The 15,659-nt window shown below is 43.6% G+C and overlaps 1 protein-coding gene across 1 annotated transcript; it reads left to right on the top strand.

Annotated features, from left to right (window-relative positions):
• Nucleotides 1–2,044: 2,044 nt before the first annotated feature.
• Nucleotides 2,045–4,582, top strand: LOC307082389 (uncharacterized protein). Its single transcript, XM_079745941.1, has 2 exons — nt 2,045–2,136; nt 2,429–4,582. Exon 2 carries the CDS (start codon nt 2,737–2,739, stop codon nt 4,072–4,074), a length of 1,338 nt encoding a protein of 445 aa, XP_079602067.1. The 5' UTR covers nt 2,045–2,136; nt 2,429–2,736; the 3' UTR covers nt 4,075–4,582.
• The last annotated feature ends 11,077 nt before the right edge of the window (nt 4,583–15,659 follow it).

Genomic DNA, 15,659 nt, shown 5'->3' with positions numbered 1-15,659 from the left:
CAGGTTCAATATTGCACGCCACGGGACCAACCTCCTTGGCCTCGACCTTTTCAACAGCCTCGGTTTCACTCTGCTAGACACCTCTGGCTCAGAGATTCACACTGTTACCATCCCCTGGCAGCAACAGTGGCCCATGCTGTTCAGCGGTGTGGGCTGCCTCGATGTTTTCGCCCACCAGCCCTTGTTAGACCCGCAGGTGACGCCTGTCATCCAGCCCCTCCGCCGCTCTCCTCTGGCCCTCCGCGATGACATCTCCTCTGAGCTACAGAGCATGCTCGATGGCGACATCATCGAGCAGGTGAATGCATCGCCCTGGATCTCCAACATTGTGGTGGCAAAGAAGAAGTCTGGGGGGCTGCGACTCTGCGTGGATCTAAGAGCGGTAAACAAGGCCATCATCCCAGACAAATACCCTTTGCCAACGATAGAGGAGCTCACCGCCCAGTTCCACGGGTCCACCACTTTCTCCAAATTAGACCTCCGCCAGGGTTACCTCCAGGTGCCACTACACCCTGAGAGCCGCAACCTCACCGCGTTAATCACCCACAAAGGGGTCTTCCGTTACAAACGCATGGCTTTTGGTCTAAGCTCTGCCCCCAGCTGCTTCCAAAAGATAATGGCCTCCATCTTCGCTGGGATCCCGGGTGTGGCCATCTACCTGGACGATATCGTGGTTCACGGGGCCACTGTCGAGAGCCACGACGAGCGCCTCCACAGAGTGTTCAGTGCACTGGCCAAGCACCACCTCACACTCAACGGCGAGAAGTGTGTCTTCCCTTGCCCGGCCATTGAGTTTGTGGGGTTCCGTCTCTCGGCTGATGGCATATACCCTCTCCACTCGAACACAGAGGCCATCCACCGTGTCCCGGAGCCCACCTCAGCCACTCAGTTGGCCTCCTTCCTGGGTATGACAGCATTCTACCTACGTTTCCTGCCACAGTACTCAGCCACGACTGCACCACTGCGACAGCTGCTGAAACATGGTGAGCCCTGGTTCTGGTATGCTGGGGCGGGAGCTCCAGCTGCCTCTGGATAGGCTCCGCCCTACAGCAGTTTGGGCCCGAGCCCACCCGGTTCGAGCCACCGTCGACACACGCCAGCATCGGATGAAGGACCGTTTCGACAGGGCCCGACGTGCTAAGCCACCTGCCATCGCTGTTTTGGACTGGGTCAGGATTCGTCGACCTCATCGGGACAACAAGCTCCAGTCGTTTTGGTCGGACCCGGTCCAGGTCAGCCAACAGCTTGGCCCGGCTACATTCAGGCTTGCCGACGGCACACGCTGGCATGCTAACCGCCTGGGCAAGGTACACGCCCACCCGAGCCCAGACCTGGTGGTGCCCGCTGCTAGAGTTCTGCCGGCTGCATGGTTAGAGGCTGCACCAATCCCAGCTCCTCCGGCCCAGCCCGATGGGCCAGTGGTTGTTGCTGCACCTGAACCCCGTCCAGCTCGGGCACGCGGCAGGCCCCAGCACCTGCGTGACTTTGTGACTGAGTATCACTCCTAGTTCTGTGAGGGGGGGGGGAATTGTTACATCTGGCACTGCTGCGTCAGTGCAATGTGTTTTACGGTAACGTGCGATTCACGTGACCGTACCTGTTTTCAGAGAGTTGCGTTTTGGTTAATAAACGGAGAGCACGCTCCAAGTAAGCTCTGGCTACAGTCTCCGTTATTCAAACATAACAAAATGCCCCTATCGTTCCAAGTTTATAGCGTTTTGATAGAATCGGCTAAAAACAGCCAACTGACGAAAGCGTCTATATACAGTTTTTGTGCTTCAAAACGAACGTTTCAACTCATATTCATACAAAACATATCCAAAATCCATTTTACACCGGAATTACCCTTTAATATAAGAACATCAACCAATCTCTTTCCTCATTATTCACTCTACCTTGACTTGCACATTGTGAAATAGGGTGGGGAAGTGTTAGGACACAGGGGCGGGGGTGGGGGGGGGGGGTGGGAGAGAGAGAGAGAGCGAGAGAGCGAGAGAGAGAGAGAGAGAGAGAGGGAGAGAGAAAAGGGAAGTATGAACAGTGGCGCATGGCAACACACACAGACACATGCACTGCGCTGGGCTGTGTCTTGATGAGCTCGGTTATTCAACTTTTCTGCAATCGAAGAATTTGTGGGTAAGTCCACTCTCTATTGAAGCTATGGTTCTCTCAGTGTATGTTTGGGATCATTACATTTGATGGAAAAAGCATATTGTATGGTTGTCGCTACGCATGTTTCTCACTGGCACGAATAAGCGCAAGCACTTCCTTAAAATAAAGTGGTGAAGAAATAAAGAGTCAAAAGCAGCGGAGAACAAATTGCTGCACACATGCTAGAAATGCCGTTCTCCCCATCCCTATTTCATGATTCATATTTCTCCATAAATGTTCAATTATTTGCTAAACTTTCCTTATCTGCATGCTACAGGACTGCATGGTTGATGACAGTGTAGAGGTTCTGAACCCGGTACCCGACAAAGGCGCCTCTAAAAAGAAGAAGAAAGGTGAAGGAGAGAGGAACTCAAGAAGTCAGTCTTTTCCGGCCCCAGTGTTGCTCAAACGCTGTCGAATCCGATTTTTGCCAAGATAGTAGGCCTTCCCAGTGCCAGGAGGGCATGACGCTTTGCTGTGCTGAGAAGATACAGAACTTTACTCTTTAACTCCTGACGGAGAGAGAGAGAGAGAGAGAGACAGGTGCAACAACTGCTGAAGGAACACTGCCGACTACGTCAAATCATGTCGTCAGCAAATGCAGGTTGGTTTCTTTCCCCGCTTCGAATACTGCTTCCACTTTTTGCTCTCCCCTTCCTCCTTGCGCCAGAGGCCAATCCTATCAACTCAACTGCAATCATCCCTAACACCACGGAACCGTTCATGCAAACGGAACAACCAACGATCGGTCCGACCAGACTGCCCACCGTGGTTGCTGTAACGATGGAAGAACCAGCCACAGGAGGCCAAGAGATACGGAGCCAGGGGCCTGAATCAACCTCTACAATGGCCAGGCAAGCTTCTCCCCAGAGGTCAGAGAATCACACTGAGGCAGAGGCTATCACTGGCACTAGTTTAGATGCCACATCCCATTTTCCTGAAGCTACGGCCTTGCCCACGGCTAGCTATTACACCGAGGGTCCTGTGAGGTCAAGCAGCACCAGGGTTGAGACAACGGCAGCAGCAGAGATAGTCTCTAAGGCCACAACACCCTACGCCACACCCACCCTCTCAACCACCAACTCAATCCCCGGCCTCACAGCCGCTACAACCTCAGGCTCTCAAACCCTCCGCTCTTCTAAAGGCTTCGTCACATCTCGCAGCAGCGCAGCTCCGGATGCTCCCACGCGCACACGACCGCCCGACGCCACCGCCACCTTCTCCTCCGTCCTCACGACCCCCTCCCCCACCACCACTTTCTCCTCCGTCCTCACGACCCCCTCCCCCACCTCCCCCTCCATCAAGCCAGACGTTTGGTCCACCCAGCCGGCCCACATCCTCAAGACCCTCGGTACTCCAACCGTGAAGGGGCCCCAGCAGTTCCCTATCCTCTGGATCGCGGTGGTGGTCCTGCTGGCCGTGGCCGTCTTCGTGGGCACCGTCTGCCTGTGCTTCTTTGTCAGGCGGAGGTGGAGGCGGAGTCAGGTGCTTCACCTCGGGAGCCGTGGCCACAGCTTCAGGAAGGGCAAAGGGAAGGAGGGCGACGCCTGGGCCGGGCCGGTGGCCGTCAGCAGCATGGCTGCCACGGCGACCGCGAGGGAGGAGGCGGAGGACGAGGAGGAAGAGAAGAGGAAGGGCGGGGGGGAGGAGGAGGTGCTACTGAGCACCTTTGGGGTGGACGGGACGGGGAGAACCTCACCCAATGGGAGGAGGGGAGTGGGGAGAACGGGCTCAACAGAGGCCCGCAAATGGGAGGAGGAATCCCCGCTGTTGTTCATCGATGAAGGCCAGGTGGAGGTGGAGACAAAAGCTGGAGCAAACCACCTGGAAAAGGAGAAGGAGAAGGAGAAAGATGGTAAAGGACTCAATGGGAATGAACAGACGAACGGAGGCACTTCATTCTGCTATATTACGGCGGTCTGAGGGCTGTTTGGATCCCATGAGAAGTGCTACTAGGATAGAACGCATGATGATGTTGCAGCAGACTGGTATTTTTTCGATGGACTTTTACTTGCTGAAACCTGAATGGCCTCTCTGTATATAGCCTTACAGCTCTAGTACTGTATATAGGACTTTTCGTTGTATTGATGCTTCTTTTTCAATTAAACTTGGGGAAGACCCTTTACAGTTTTTCATCAGATAGAAATCATGGGTGTCAAATTACAATCCTTTCTAGTTTTGTATTAATATATTGAATAAAAGCAATGCATATTTACTCAAGATCCACGCAAACTTATATATTGACTTTATTGTATAGACAGCCTTCTGTACTTTGCATAGAGTTTTGCTTTAGAGTCTTTTTTTCGTTTCTTTTTTAATGCAAGTAGGCCTCATATTTCATAAAAAATGAGGCAATTATTATGAAAGAGTATTGTCAAATTGAAAATGTATTGATTATAGTTGATGGTTGGGAAACATTAAGGAAAAAAATAAAAATAAAAAAGAGCTTTCATAAATAAAATAAATACCTAAATACTCTACTTGGTAGGCCTACTGCGATACAGCAAGAGTAACCTGATGCTAATGTATATTTTTTGTCACAAAATAGTAGTCCTTATGTCAAAGGTTTTTCACAGATTACTGATCAGCCTTAATTTTCCCCATTTTACCTATTTATGAATATTTATGGATTATGAATAACATATTTTAGGAGGGTCATATATTGAGGTAGCCTATATGGACATTTGTTGATACCACCAAGTGTAGTATCATCATATTGCGTCATACTTACTGTTCGATCAGCTAATAGTGGGGGCAGGAGACCGGGCAGTGGCAGGGAGGGGGACAGAAAAAGTATGAGGTGAAACCATATTTAACTGATCAGCGATTAATACATTCTTCTTCTGCTGCAAGGAAGAAGCAGCAGGCGCACACGAGGCTGTAAACCTCCTCTCACTATCTCTTACACTGACAACGGCACATTCCCTTCAACAATCACCTTTATAGAGTCTCTCACGCAGACCGTGTTGGAGTGTGTGAGTGTGGGATGATGGCTGGTTTAGGCAGCGTCAGACGGATTGAACTCTGCTGGGGCTGCACACATTGAGTAACCAGTGTACAGAGGTTAAACCAGCCGTCTGCACAAACACTCGGGCAGAGTTCTCCTATGGCAACACGGAGCACCAGGCCATGTACCAAACCTTACAATAAACCGGCTTCCTCCTCAGCTCCGTGCCTGTGCCCGGTGTTTGTAGAAGCCCAAAAAGGCAACCTAGGTTACGTGTGGAATGCCGCATACACATCGCTATCGACCCTTTGGTAGAACTCATATTTAAAGCACTTAATTATTTTAAAAACGACAGGGAGTTTTGTGTAAAACAAAATCCTTATCTAAATGAAAATAAGATTAGCTTCCCCCCCCATATTTCGTGTGCTCCTGTATAAAATCTTGTTTGGCGCCAGTATGAAATGCTTACGGCCATACCACCCTGAACACGCCCGATCTCGTCTGATCTCGGAAGCTAGGCAGGGTCGGGCCTGGTCAGTACTTGGATGGGAGACCGCCTGGGAATACCAGGTGCTGTAAGCTTTTCATTTTTCAATTCGAGCTCATTGCCTCCAATAGCCTACCGTGGCCTGATCTTCACAGCCGACCGTTTGGGAGAATGTATGCAACATACAGAGACGGATAACGTCTCTCCAAACTAATGTTGTTAAACATGCGGACAGTATGGTGAGACTGCCAACAGGGAGCACCAGAGAACCGCAACGAAAGTTCTACTTTTCTTTAACTTTCTCTCTCACACTCACGCACACGCGACCACACAGTGTATTACCGCGGTGAAGTTAGTTTTAGGTTGGATATTCGACGGATATTCAGTCCAGTTCCAGCCGCGACTTCACGGAGATTTGCCCGACAATAGCAGCAGGAGAACGGTTAGCGCACCTCGCAGAGCCTCGCGGTGAATCGCTGGAAACTGATTTAGGGACCGTCAATAAATTACTTCACGTAAATATATCAATACAAAATACTTGCAGTATTTTCAATAGCTTCCATGCCATGTGACCCAGTGACTACAAACCAGTATCCAATTGTAGAACTAAACTCTAAGAAGAGGACACACCACTTTTTATGGTATTTTAGTGCTTTCTCTATTTTATATGAATATTAATATGCAGGAATGATCATATTTCTTTCAATAGCTTCCATGCCATGTGACCCAGTGACTCCAAACCAGTATCCAATTGTAGAACTAAACCCTTAAAATAAGACACACCACTTGTTATAGTATTTTATTCCTTCCTCTATTTTATATGAATATTAATATGCAGGAATGATCATATTTCTTTCAATAGCTTCCATGCCATGTGACCCAGTGACTCCAAACCAGTATCCAATTGTAGAACTAAACCCTAAGAATAAGACACACCACTTGTTATAGTATTTTATTGCTTCCTCTATTTTATATGAATATTAATATGCAGGAATGATCATATTTCTTTCAATAGCTTCCATGCCACGTGACCCAGTGACTCCAAACCAGTATCCACTTGTAGAACTAAACCCTGAGAATAAGACACACCACTTGTTATGGTATTTTAGTGCTTTCTCTATTTTATATGAATATTAATATACAGAAATGATCATATTTCTTTCAATAGCTTCCATGCCACGTGACCCAGTGACTCCAAACCAGTATCCACTTGTAGAACTAAACCCTGAGAATAGGACACACCACTTTTTATGGTATTTTAGTGCTTCCTCTATTTTATATGAATATTAATAAGCAGGAATGATCATATTTCTTTCAATAGCTTCCATGCCACGTGACCCAGTGACTCCAAACCCGTATCCAATTGTAGAACTAAAGCCTAAGATTAGGACACACCACTTTTATGGTATTTTAGTGATTTCTCTATTTTATATGAATATTAATATGCAGGAATGATCATATTTCATTCAATAGCTTCCATGCCATGTGACCCAGTGACTCCAAACCAGTATCCACTTGTAGAACTAAACCCTGAGAATAGGACACACTACCTTTTATGGTATTTAAGTGCTTCCTCTATTTTATATGAATATTAATATGCTGGAATGATCATATTTCTTTCAATAGCTTCCATGCCACGTGACCCAGTGACTCCAAACCAGTATCCACTTGTAGAACTAAGCCCTGAGAATAGGACACACCACTTTTTATGGTATTTTAGTGCTTCCTCTATTTTATATGAATATTAATATGCAGGAATGATCATATTTCATTCAATAGCTTCCATGCCATGTGACCCAGTGACTCCAAACCAGTATCCACTTGTAGAACTAAACCCTGAGAATAGGACACACCACTTTTTATGGTATTTTAGTGCTTCCTCTATTTTATATGAATATTAATAAGCAGGAATGATCATATTTCTTTCAATAGCTTCCATGCCACGTGACCCAGTGACTCCAAACCAGTATCCACTTGTAGAACTAAGCCCTGAGAATAGGACACACCACTTTTTATGGTATTTTAGTGCTTCCTCTATTTTATATGAATATTAATATGCAGGAATGATCATATTTCATTCAATAGCTTCCATGCCACGTGACCCAGTGACTCCAAAGCAGTATCCAATTGTAGAACTAAACCCTAAGAATAAGACACACCACTTTTTATGGTATTTTAGTGCTTCCTCTATTTTATATGAATATTAATATGCAGGAATGATCATATTTCATTCAATAGCTTCCATGCCACGTGACCCAGTGACTCCAAACCAGTATCCAATTGTAGAACTAAACCCTGAGAATAGGACACACCACTTTTTATGGTATTTTAGTGCTTCCTCTATTTTATATGAATATTAATAAGCAGGAATGATCATATTTCTTTCAATAGCTTCCATGCCACGTGACCCAGTGACTCCAAACCCGTATCCAATTGTAGAACTAAAGCCTAAGATTAGGACACACCACTTTTTATGGTATTTTAGTGATTTCTCTATTTTATATGAATATTAATATGCAGGAATGATCATATTTCATTCAATAGCTTCCATGCCACGTGACCCAGTGACTCCAAACCAGTATCCAATTGTAGAACTAAACCCTGAGAATAGGACACACCACTTTTTATGGTATTTTAGTGCTTCCTCTATTTTATATGAATATTAATAAGCAGGAATGATCATATTTCTTTCAATAGCTTCCATGCCACGTGACCCAGTGACTCCAAACCAGTATCCAATTGTAGAACTAAACCCTGAGAATAGGACACACCACTTTTTATGGTATTTTAGTGCTTCCTCTATTTTATATGAATATTAATATGCAGGAATGATCATATTTCTTTCAATAGCTTCCATGCCACGTGACCCAGTGACTCCAAACCAGTATCCAATTGTAGAACTAAAGCCTAAGATTAGGACACACCACTTTTTATGGTATTTTAGCGATTTCTCTTTTTTATATGAATATTAATATGCAGGAATGATCATATTTCATTCAATAGCTTCCATGCCATGTGACCCAGTGACTCCAAACCAGTATCCACTTGTAGAACTAAACCCTGAGAATAGGACACACCACTTTTTATGGTATTTTAGTGCTTCCTCTATTTTATATGAATATTAATATGCAGGAATGATCATATTTCATTCAATAGCTTCCATGCCACGTGACCCAGTGACTCCAAACCAGTATCCAATTGTAGAACTAAACCCTAAGAATAAGACACACCACTTTGTATTGTACATTAGTGCTTTCTCTATTTTATATGAATATTAATATGCAGGAATGATCATATTTCTTTCCATAGCTTCCATGCAATGTGACCCAGTGACTCCAAACCAGTATCCAATTGTAAAAGTAAACTGATTCTGATTCAATATAGAATTATAATAATAATTAAAATAACGCTCAAGAGGTTCACATATTTTCAAGCAGCAATTTGTGTCCATCTATTATTTTGTGTATGTCTATTATTTATACTATATATATATTGCTGTCAAGGGATTAAAATATTGAATCGCGATTAATCACATTAATGTCCTAGTTAACTCACGATTATTTTTTTCTATGCTAAATATCCCTTGATTTCTTTGTCCCATTCATTTTTCTCATTTTAATGCTCTTATCAACATGGAGAAGTGCATCGGCTTGCCTTCTACAAATGTTTTTTTATTGATAACAACATTGGCATATTTTGATCAAAACAGGACGATACAAAAAAAAGCCTTTAGTGCAATTAAACGATGAACATACAAACATAATCCCTTGAACGTAGCAGTCAGGATACTGCTTCTTTTTTAGGGGTCCAAGCCAACAGGTTGGATCCCTATTGTTTTTGTAAGGATTATTATTCCTATTATTATTATACTTACCCCCCTAAAAGTGGTACCACAGCCCAAACCGTAAATGGTGCACACACGCCAATTACATGACTAGATCCAGATCTCTTCGGACTACGCAGACGACAAAATCCAGACACGCCGGTCACTAGGTGGCGCTATACCAAGGAATACGCGTTTGGGGCTATAACTCCCACACCGAACCTCCCACAGTCAAAAACTTGTACCCACTTATTCACTGGAGTCTGCTGCATCTTTTGGCATAGGCCACGCCCATTTGCGTCTATAATTTTTTTTCGCAAAATCGCGAAAACCGCAAAACTGTATTTTCGCTACTCCTCCCACATTTCTTGACCAATCAACACCAAACTTTGCACACGGCATCTTCAGACGCACACGAAAAGGAATCCTGCATTACTTTTTTGATCCGACCTTCGACGACGAAACGGTATCGCTTTGAACACTGGTTTATTAGCTACGTTTTACGCCGAAACGCAAAAATTCAAAAAATACCAAAATTAGACATCGGATCAAGCCCACATTTTAGACACATGTCGGTGTTACCCTTAATGGCGTTCAATAAAAAAAACGGAATTTTTCGCCATTAGGGGGCGCAATAAACGAGGAAATTGTATATCTTCTAATTGGCCAGAGGAATGTTCTTCAAACTATAAGGGAACCATCAAGGTGCAAACCCGAGTCTATATAGAAAATATGGCCAAGAATTATTAATGTGGGCGGGAGTTATTTGGCAAAGGAAAATTGTCTTTGGAAAATGTCGCCACAGGGCGGCCCCAAAAAACGACGACATTGTCTATCTCCTATTTGGCCAATGGAATGTTCTGAAAACGCGTTTTAGGCTATAACTCCCACACCGAAGCTCCCACAGTCAAAACCTTTATATCCACATGTTGTTCACGGTAGCGTTTTGAATACTTGCTTCGCGTTGTGCCGGCGAAATGCACATTTCTTGTCGCGTTGTGCCGGCGAAATGCACACTTCTTGGACCCCTGCATAACTGCTTGCAGTTCTAGTTTTTCTTCTTTTTTTTAAATAAATAAATGGCGTTTATCACGCTCTAAAAAAATTAACGCCGTTAAAATTGGTTTGCGTTAACGCCGTTAATGACGCGTTTAACTGACAGCACTAATATCTATATATGTATAATAGCATATGTATAAGGCTATATGTGTTTCACCATTGCTGGAGGAAGCAAGATATGTAATAATTATTACCATCATTAGGTGGCGATAATGAACCCGAACTTGGAAAATCACAGAGAACTTCGTTAGAAGCAGGCTGTCAGACTTGCTGAAAATGGTGCGCTTCAAAGAAGGCCAGAGAAAAAGAGCTACAGACCTTTGGCAAAAAGCTGGTGGTACGGATGTTGTTCTCAGGTCCTTTATTGATCACAGATTTAAAGTAAATGTTACATCTGAGCAGTGGTCCTCAATTTCACTTGCTTTGGCAAACACCACAATAGGCAATTACCACAAATGTTTAAAGTGGTTAAGGGTCATCTGGGATGAAGACAGAAGAGGAGTCCGCACAGCTGTGCTTCATGCAGGTAACCCTACTGTTCTTAATTTACTTTGTTGAGTATGGAGTTAGAATCAGGCACGGCGCCAGGATTCGAGTAGTGGATGGGCCAGACCAATTGTGTGTGGTCCTTAAATTAAAAACCAAGCCCCCCCCCCCGCACCCCCTCTTGTACCGGGGAGCGTCTTATCGCATTTACATAAAAAAGAAACCGCCAGTAGGGTCCGGCCGTGTAAAAATCGGTTTTGACCAAAGGGCGCTTTGGAATCTCCATTACGCACCTGGCTGTGCGTAATGGCTTTAGGCCATTAGGTCTGTAGACCTAAGGCCTATAGACTGTAAAAGTGGTCAGGAATCGAATATTTCCCACATAGTTTGTTTATGCTCGTATAACATGAGGCAGAATATTTCAGATTTCTTTTTAATTGTTTTAAGTTTTCAACAATATTTCGATATCATTAGCAACAGACTGAGCTTGGCTTATAATAGGCCTACAAAGAAGATGCATTCAATTGTAGCCTATACTACGAGATAATAACGCCATCACGGTTATCCACAAAGATAATTCCCCTTTTGCGCAAATCGGATCAAGCATCGATATCAACAAAGGTTGCTGCATTGAAAAAATGAAGCATTTCAGAAGACTTTTATTTATTTTTTCAAGAAAAGTTTCGGGTGGGCCCGTTGAACAGTGGTTGGTCCCTGGTCCGTCGGGCCCACCCATAACGCCGTGCCTGGTTAGAATCGTGTTTGCCATGACGCATGCTCTAGGGTGCATGATCATTGTTCCGTGCACTTTCCTTCTATCCTTCATTCTCATGTCTCTTGTTTTCCTGTCTTTATTGATGTGATACTTTTTTACTAGTGGTGCAACGGTTCACGGGTTTCCCGTGATCAACCCTCAAGGTTCGGGACGCAAGTGATCCGCGGATCGGCTGATAAAAAAAAACAGTTGTTCGTTCACATGATCAGCGCATGTTTAAAGGACAATTCCGGTATTAACAACATCATGAAGTATCGTAGCGAAATACAGTTTCTGTTGTGTTTTATTTGGCGTTCCGTAAATCCCATTTAAACGGAAACCGGAACCGGAACCGGATATGTTTATGTTTGGTTGTAGTTTTTTCGCTCGTTTCTCCGTATCAACAGTAGGGCTAGAACCGAGCGAAAAGACTACAACCAACCTTCCTTTGCTATGAGCAATGAGTCTTCCAACCGAAATCAATGGATTTACAAAATGCCAAGTAAAACACGACAGGAACTGTATTTCGCTACCATACTTGATGAAAAAAAGGAAGATGTGGGGAGAGTTCAGAGTCAACACTCTCCCAAGGCAATGCAGACATCCTGAATTGTAAATCCATGGTTAGGGATTATTTAGTATCCATGTTAAAAAGAAGAAGGAATAATGCCTCGGATTGCAATTTTTTAAATATTGACTATCCTTTTGAATTGAATTATTACCTAATTTTTCACTTTATTTTGTTTTTACACATTTGAAGATTTTATTTAAAGTCACATTTGTCTTGTTATCTTTATTGTTGTTGTTGATCCGAAAATGATCCGACCCGTGACTCAAAAACCGTGACACAATCCGAACCGGGAGTTTTGTGATCCGTTGCACCCCTATTTTTTACTGCTACTGTTTACTGTTTTTATCTATGCATTGTAAGGTGACCTTTGGTGTCATGAAAGGCGCCCTAAAAATACAATTAATTATTCTTATTCTTGTTATTATTATCTATTGTCATATTGTAATTTATACTTTGACTCAATTTACAAATTAAATGGTGTTGTAAGTATCTTGTTAGCCATATCTCCATTATAATATCTCCAACAATGTCCTAATTTTTAGAAAAGAAAAGGCAGAGAACAAGACGAAAGGGTACTGAGCAGGATGGAGAAAGGGACAATAAGAAAGATGAAGGGGAAGAGCAGACACCAACAATTGAAGAAGACAGGGACAGTACAGATGGTAGAGACATGAGTAGACTGTCTGATACAGAGACTGTTGAGGACAGAGAAGGTCCTGAAAATAACAATGCACAGACCAAGAAAAGGAAGAGAGAAGGACTTCAGGGTGCTGAGCAGGATGGAGAAAGTTTGAGCAAGAAAGGTGAAGAAGAGCAGACACCATCAAGTGAAGAAGACAGGGACAGTACAGATGGTAGAGACATGTATATATTGTCTGATCTAGAGACTGTTGAGGACAGAGAAGGTCCTGAAAATAACAATGCACAGACCAAGAAAAGGAAGAGAGAAGGACTTCAGGGTGCTGAGCAGGATGGAGAAAGTTTGAGCAAGAAAGGTGAAGAAGAGCAGACACCATCAAGTGAAGAAGACAGGGACAGTACAGATGGTAGAGACATGTATATATTGTCTGATCTAGAGACTGTTGAGAACAGAGAAGGTCCCGAAATAAACAATACACAGACCCAAAAAAATAAGAGAGAAGGATTTCAGGCTACTGAGCAGGATGGAGAAAGTTTGAGCAAGAAAGGTGAAGAAGAGCAGACACCATCAAGTGAAGAAGACAGGGACAATGCAGATGAAGAAATATATATTATTCAGACTGACAGCGACAGTGTAAAAGAGAGCAGAGAGGAATGTCAGGAGACTGTGGACCAGACTAAGCAAAAAAGGAAAAGGAAAGGAAAAGAATCAAAATGCACTAAATCAGATCAACAAACAGGCTACAGAAGGTGCAAAGCAGGGCCAAAAATGTTCAGAATTACAATCACTAGAAAACAATGGAACAAATTAAAACCAAAACATGGGCAGAAACGTCTACGTCCTCCATGGACTGATGTACTGTATGATGAATTTTTAAAAGAAAATCCATCTTGTACACTTGCTTTCAAGTATCAGCATGTGAAGACAAGTTACAGCCGTAAAATAAAATCCCCATTTTTCCGTGCCTCAGCACGCTGTACATTTGAAGGATGCAAGGCTGTCTACAGTTTTTCAACGGATTAAAGAATATGTTTTAAAGTTTTGCGCTTTGGTGAAGTCAGACACCGTAACAACCAAAGAAAATTTAGGCCAGCCAAATACCTACGAAGAGGAAAGATTGCTAAAGCTGTAAGCAATGGTGTCAGCAGTTATTATTACAGCATGTTAAAAAACACACCTGTGGAAGAGATCATGGCTGGTAATTTCACCAGAAGCCTCACCAAGGATGTCTTAAAGACAATTTCATCTGAGGTTAAAAAGAGTGCAAGGCTCCATGATGATGTAATGCTTGAACTCATGCTTACACAAAAGGTCATTAAAGAGAGCAGCAGTCGTGCATCCTCAAAAGGCTATCTTCAGCGCCTGCAAATTGATCCTTTTGCTGTACATTTACAAACTGATACTGGAATCAATATTTTAGCTCAACATTTAAAACAAACACCAACCGCCCTCTACCTTGATGCTACAGGTGGTGTGGTGCAGAAAATTCCTGACCAAAACAAAAGGGTACTGTATTATGCTCTAGTTTTGCCAGGCATGGGCAAGGATAAGCCTCCTTTGCCCGTCACAGAACTCATAACCAACAGCCATTCTATTCCATCCATTTCCTATTGGCTAATGGAATTCCAGAGGAAGTTGTCACATACAACAAAAAGACGAATAACACAGGTTGAGACTGATTATAGTTGGGCTCTAATTAACAGCGTGCTTCTGTCCTTCAACAAGGAGAATATTTCAATGTACCTCATCAGAGCATTTGGAATAGTGTCTGGACAAAGTGAACAGATTCCCAAGTTCACTGTGCTGCATCTGTGCTCTGCACATATCATGAAGGCTGTGTCACAAGCATTTGGCAGGAAAACAGGAGACAGAGGCATACAAGAATATGCAACATTCAGTTTTGCTTACCTCCTGAACTGCACAAGTATGCAGGTGGCCCATGAGGTTTTTTATCATATGTGTGTGCTTTTTGATGCAGAGGAGTACACTCATTTGGTGAAACAGAGCAAAACATACCTCGACAAGTGTGTTTTGAAAATCCAGGACATAAAGCTGGAAGAAAGTGGACATGTGATGGGAGAGGAGGAAAGCAACACTGAGAAATCTGCTAACAGTGCTGTTGGAAAGTCACCTTTTACGCATGCTTTTCAAGCCAGGCGTGACCAAGCACAGTGTGACATCCTAACAGAAGATCCTGTTGGCATTGGCATAAACAACCATTACCTCTGTCCTGGTGTCATCAATGTGCTGTTTAAAAACTATATGGGAATTTTCCCATTGTGGGGTGGTTTGTTGCTTGGGGATCTGTCACGGCATGGAAAATGCACAACCATTGAAACAAATGGAAGAGAAAAAACCAGGGATACCAACTGCCATGTTGAACTCTGGTTTGGTTTGGTCAAACACTCTATCTTGTTAAAAAAAAAGTACCTGAGACCTGCAGAGTTCATATCCAAAATGTTTGCCTCAATGCAGGGAAGATATGTAGAGCACGTTGAGCAACATAATCTGCCAATTCAGATTCTGGATAAAACAGTCACAAGTTCTCGCAGGCCAGATGATGACCATGAAGAACAGTGGAAGAAGCGGGACAGCTCTACAGGTCAGTCCAAGTCCAAGTCCAAGTACTTCAATCCACCAGAAAAACTACCAAACCCCAGGAGCCTACATGCCAAAGAAGTAAAGAAAAGAAAAGAGGCTCAGGATCAACAAGTTAAAGATGCACAGGTAAATATTGTTTA

Source organism: Pollachius pollachius, assembly GCF_949987615.1.
Source record: "Pollachius pollachius genome assembly, chromosome: 11".
NCBI lineage: Eukaryota > Metazoa > Chordata > Actinopteri > Gadiformes > Gadidae > Pollachius > Pollachius pollachius.
This window is presented reverse-complemented; position numbering and strand designations above follow the sequence as displayed.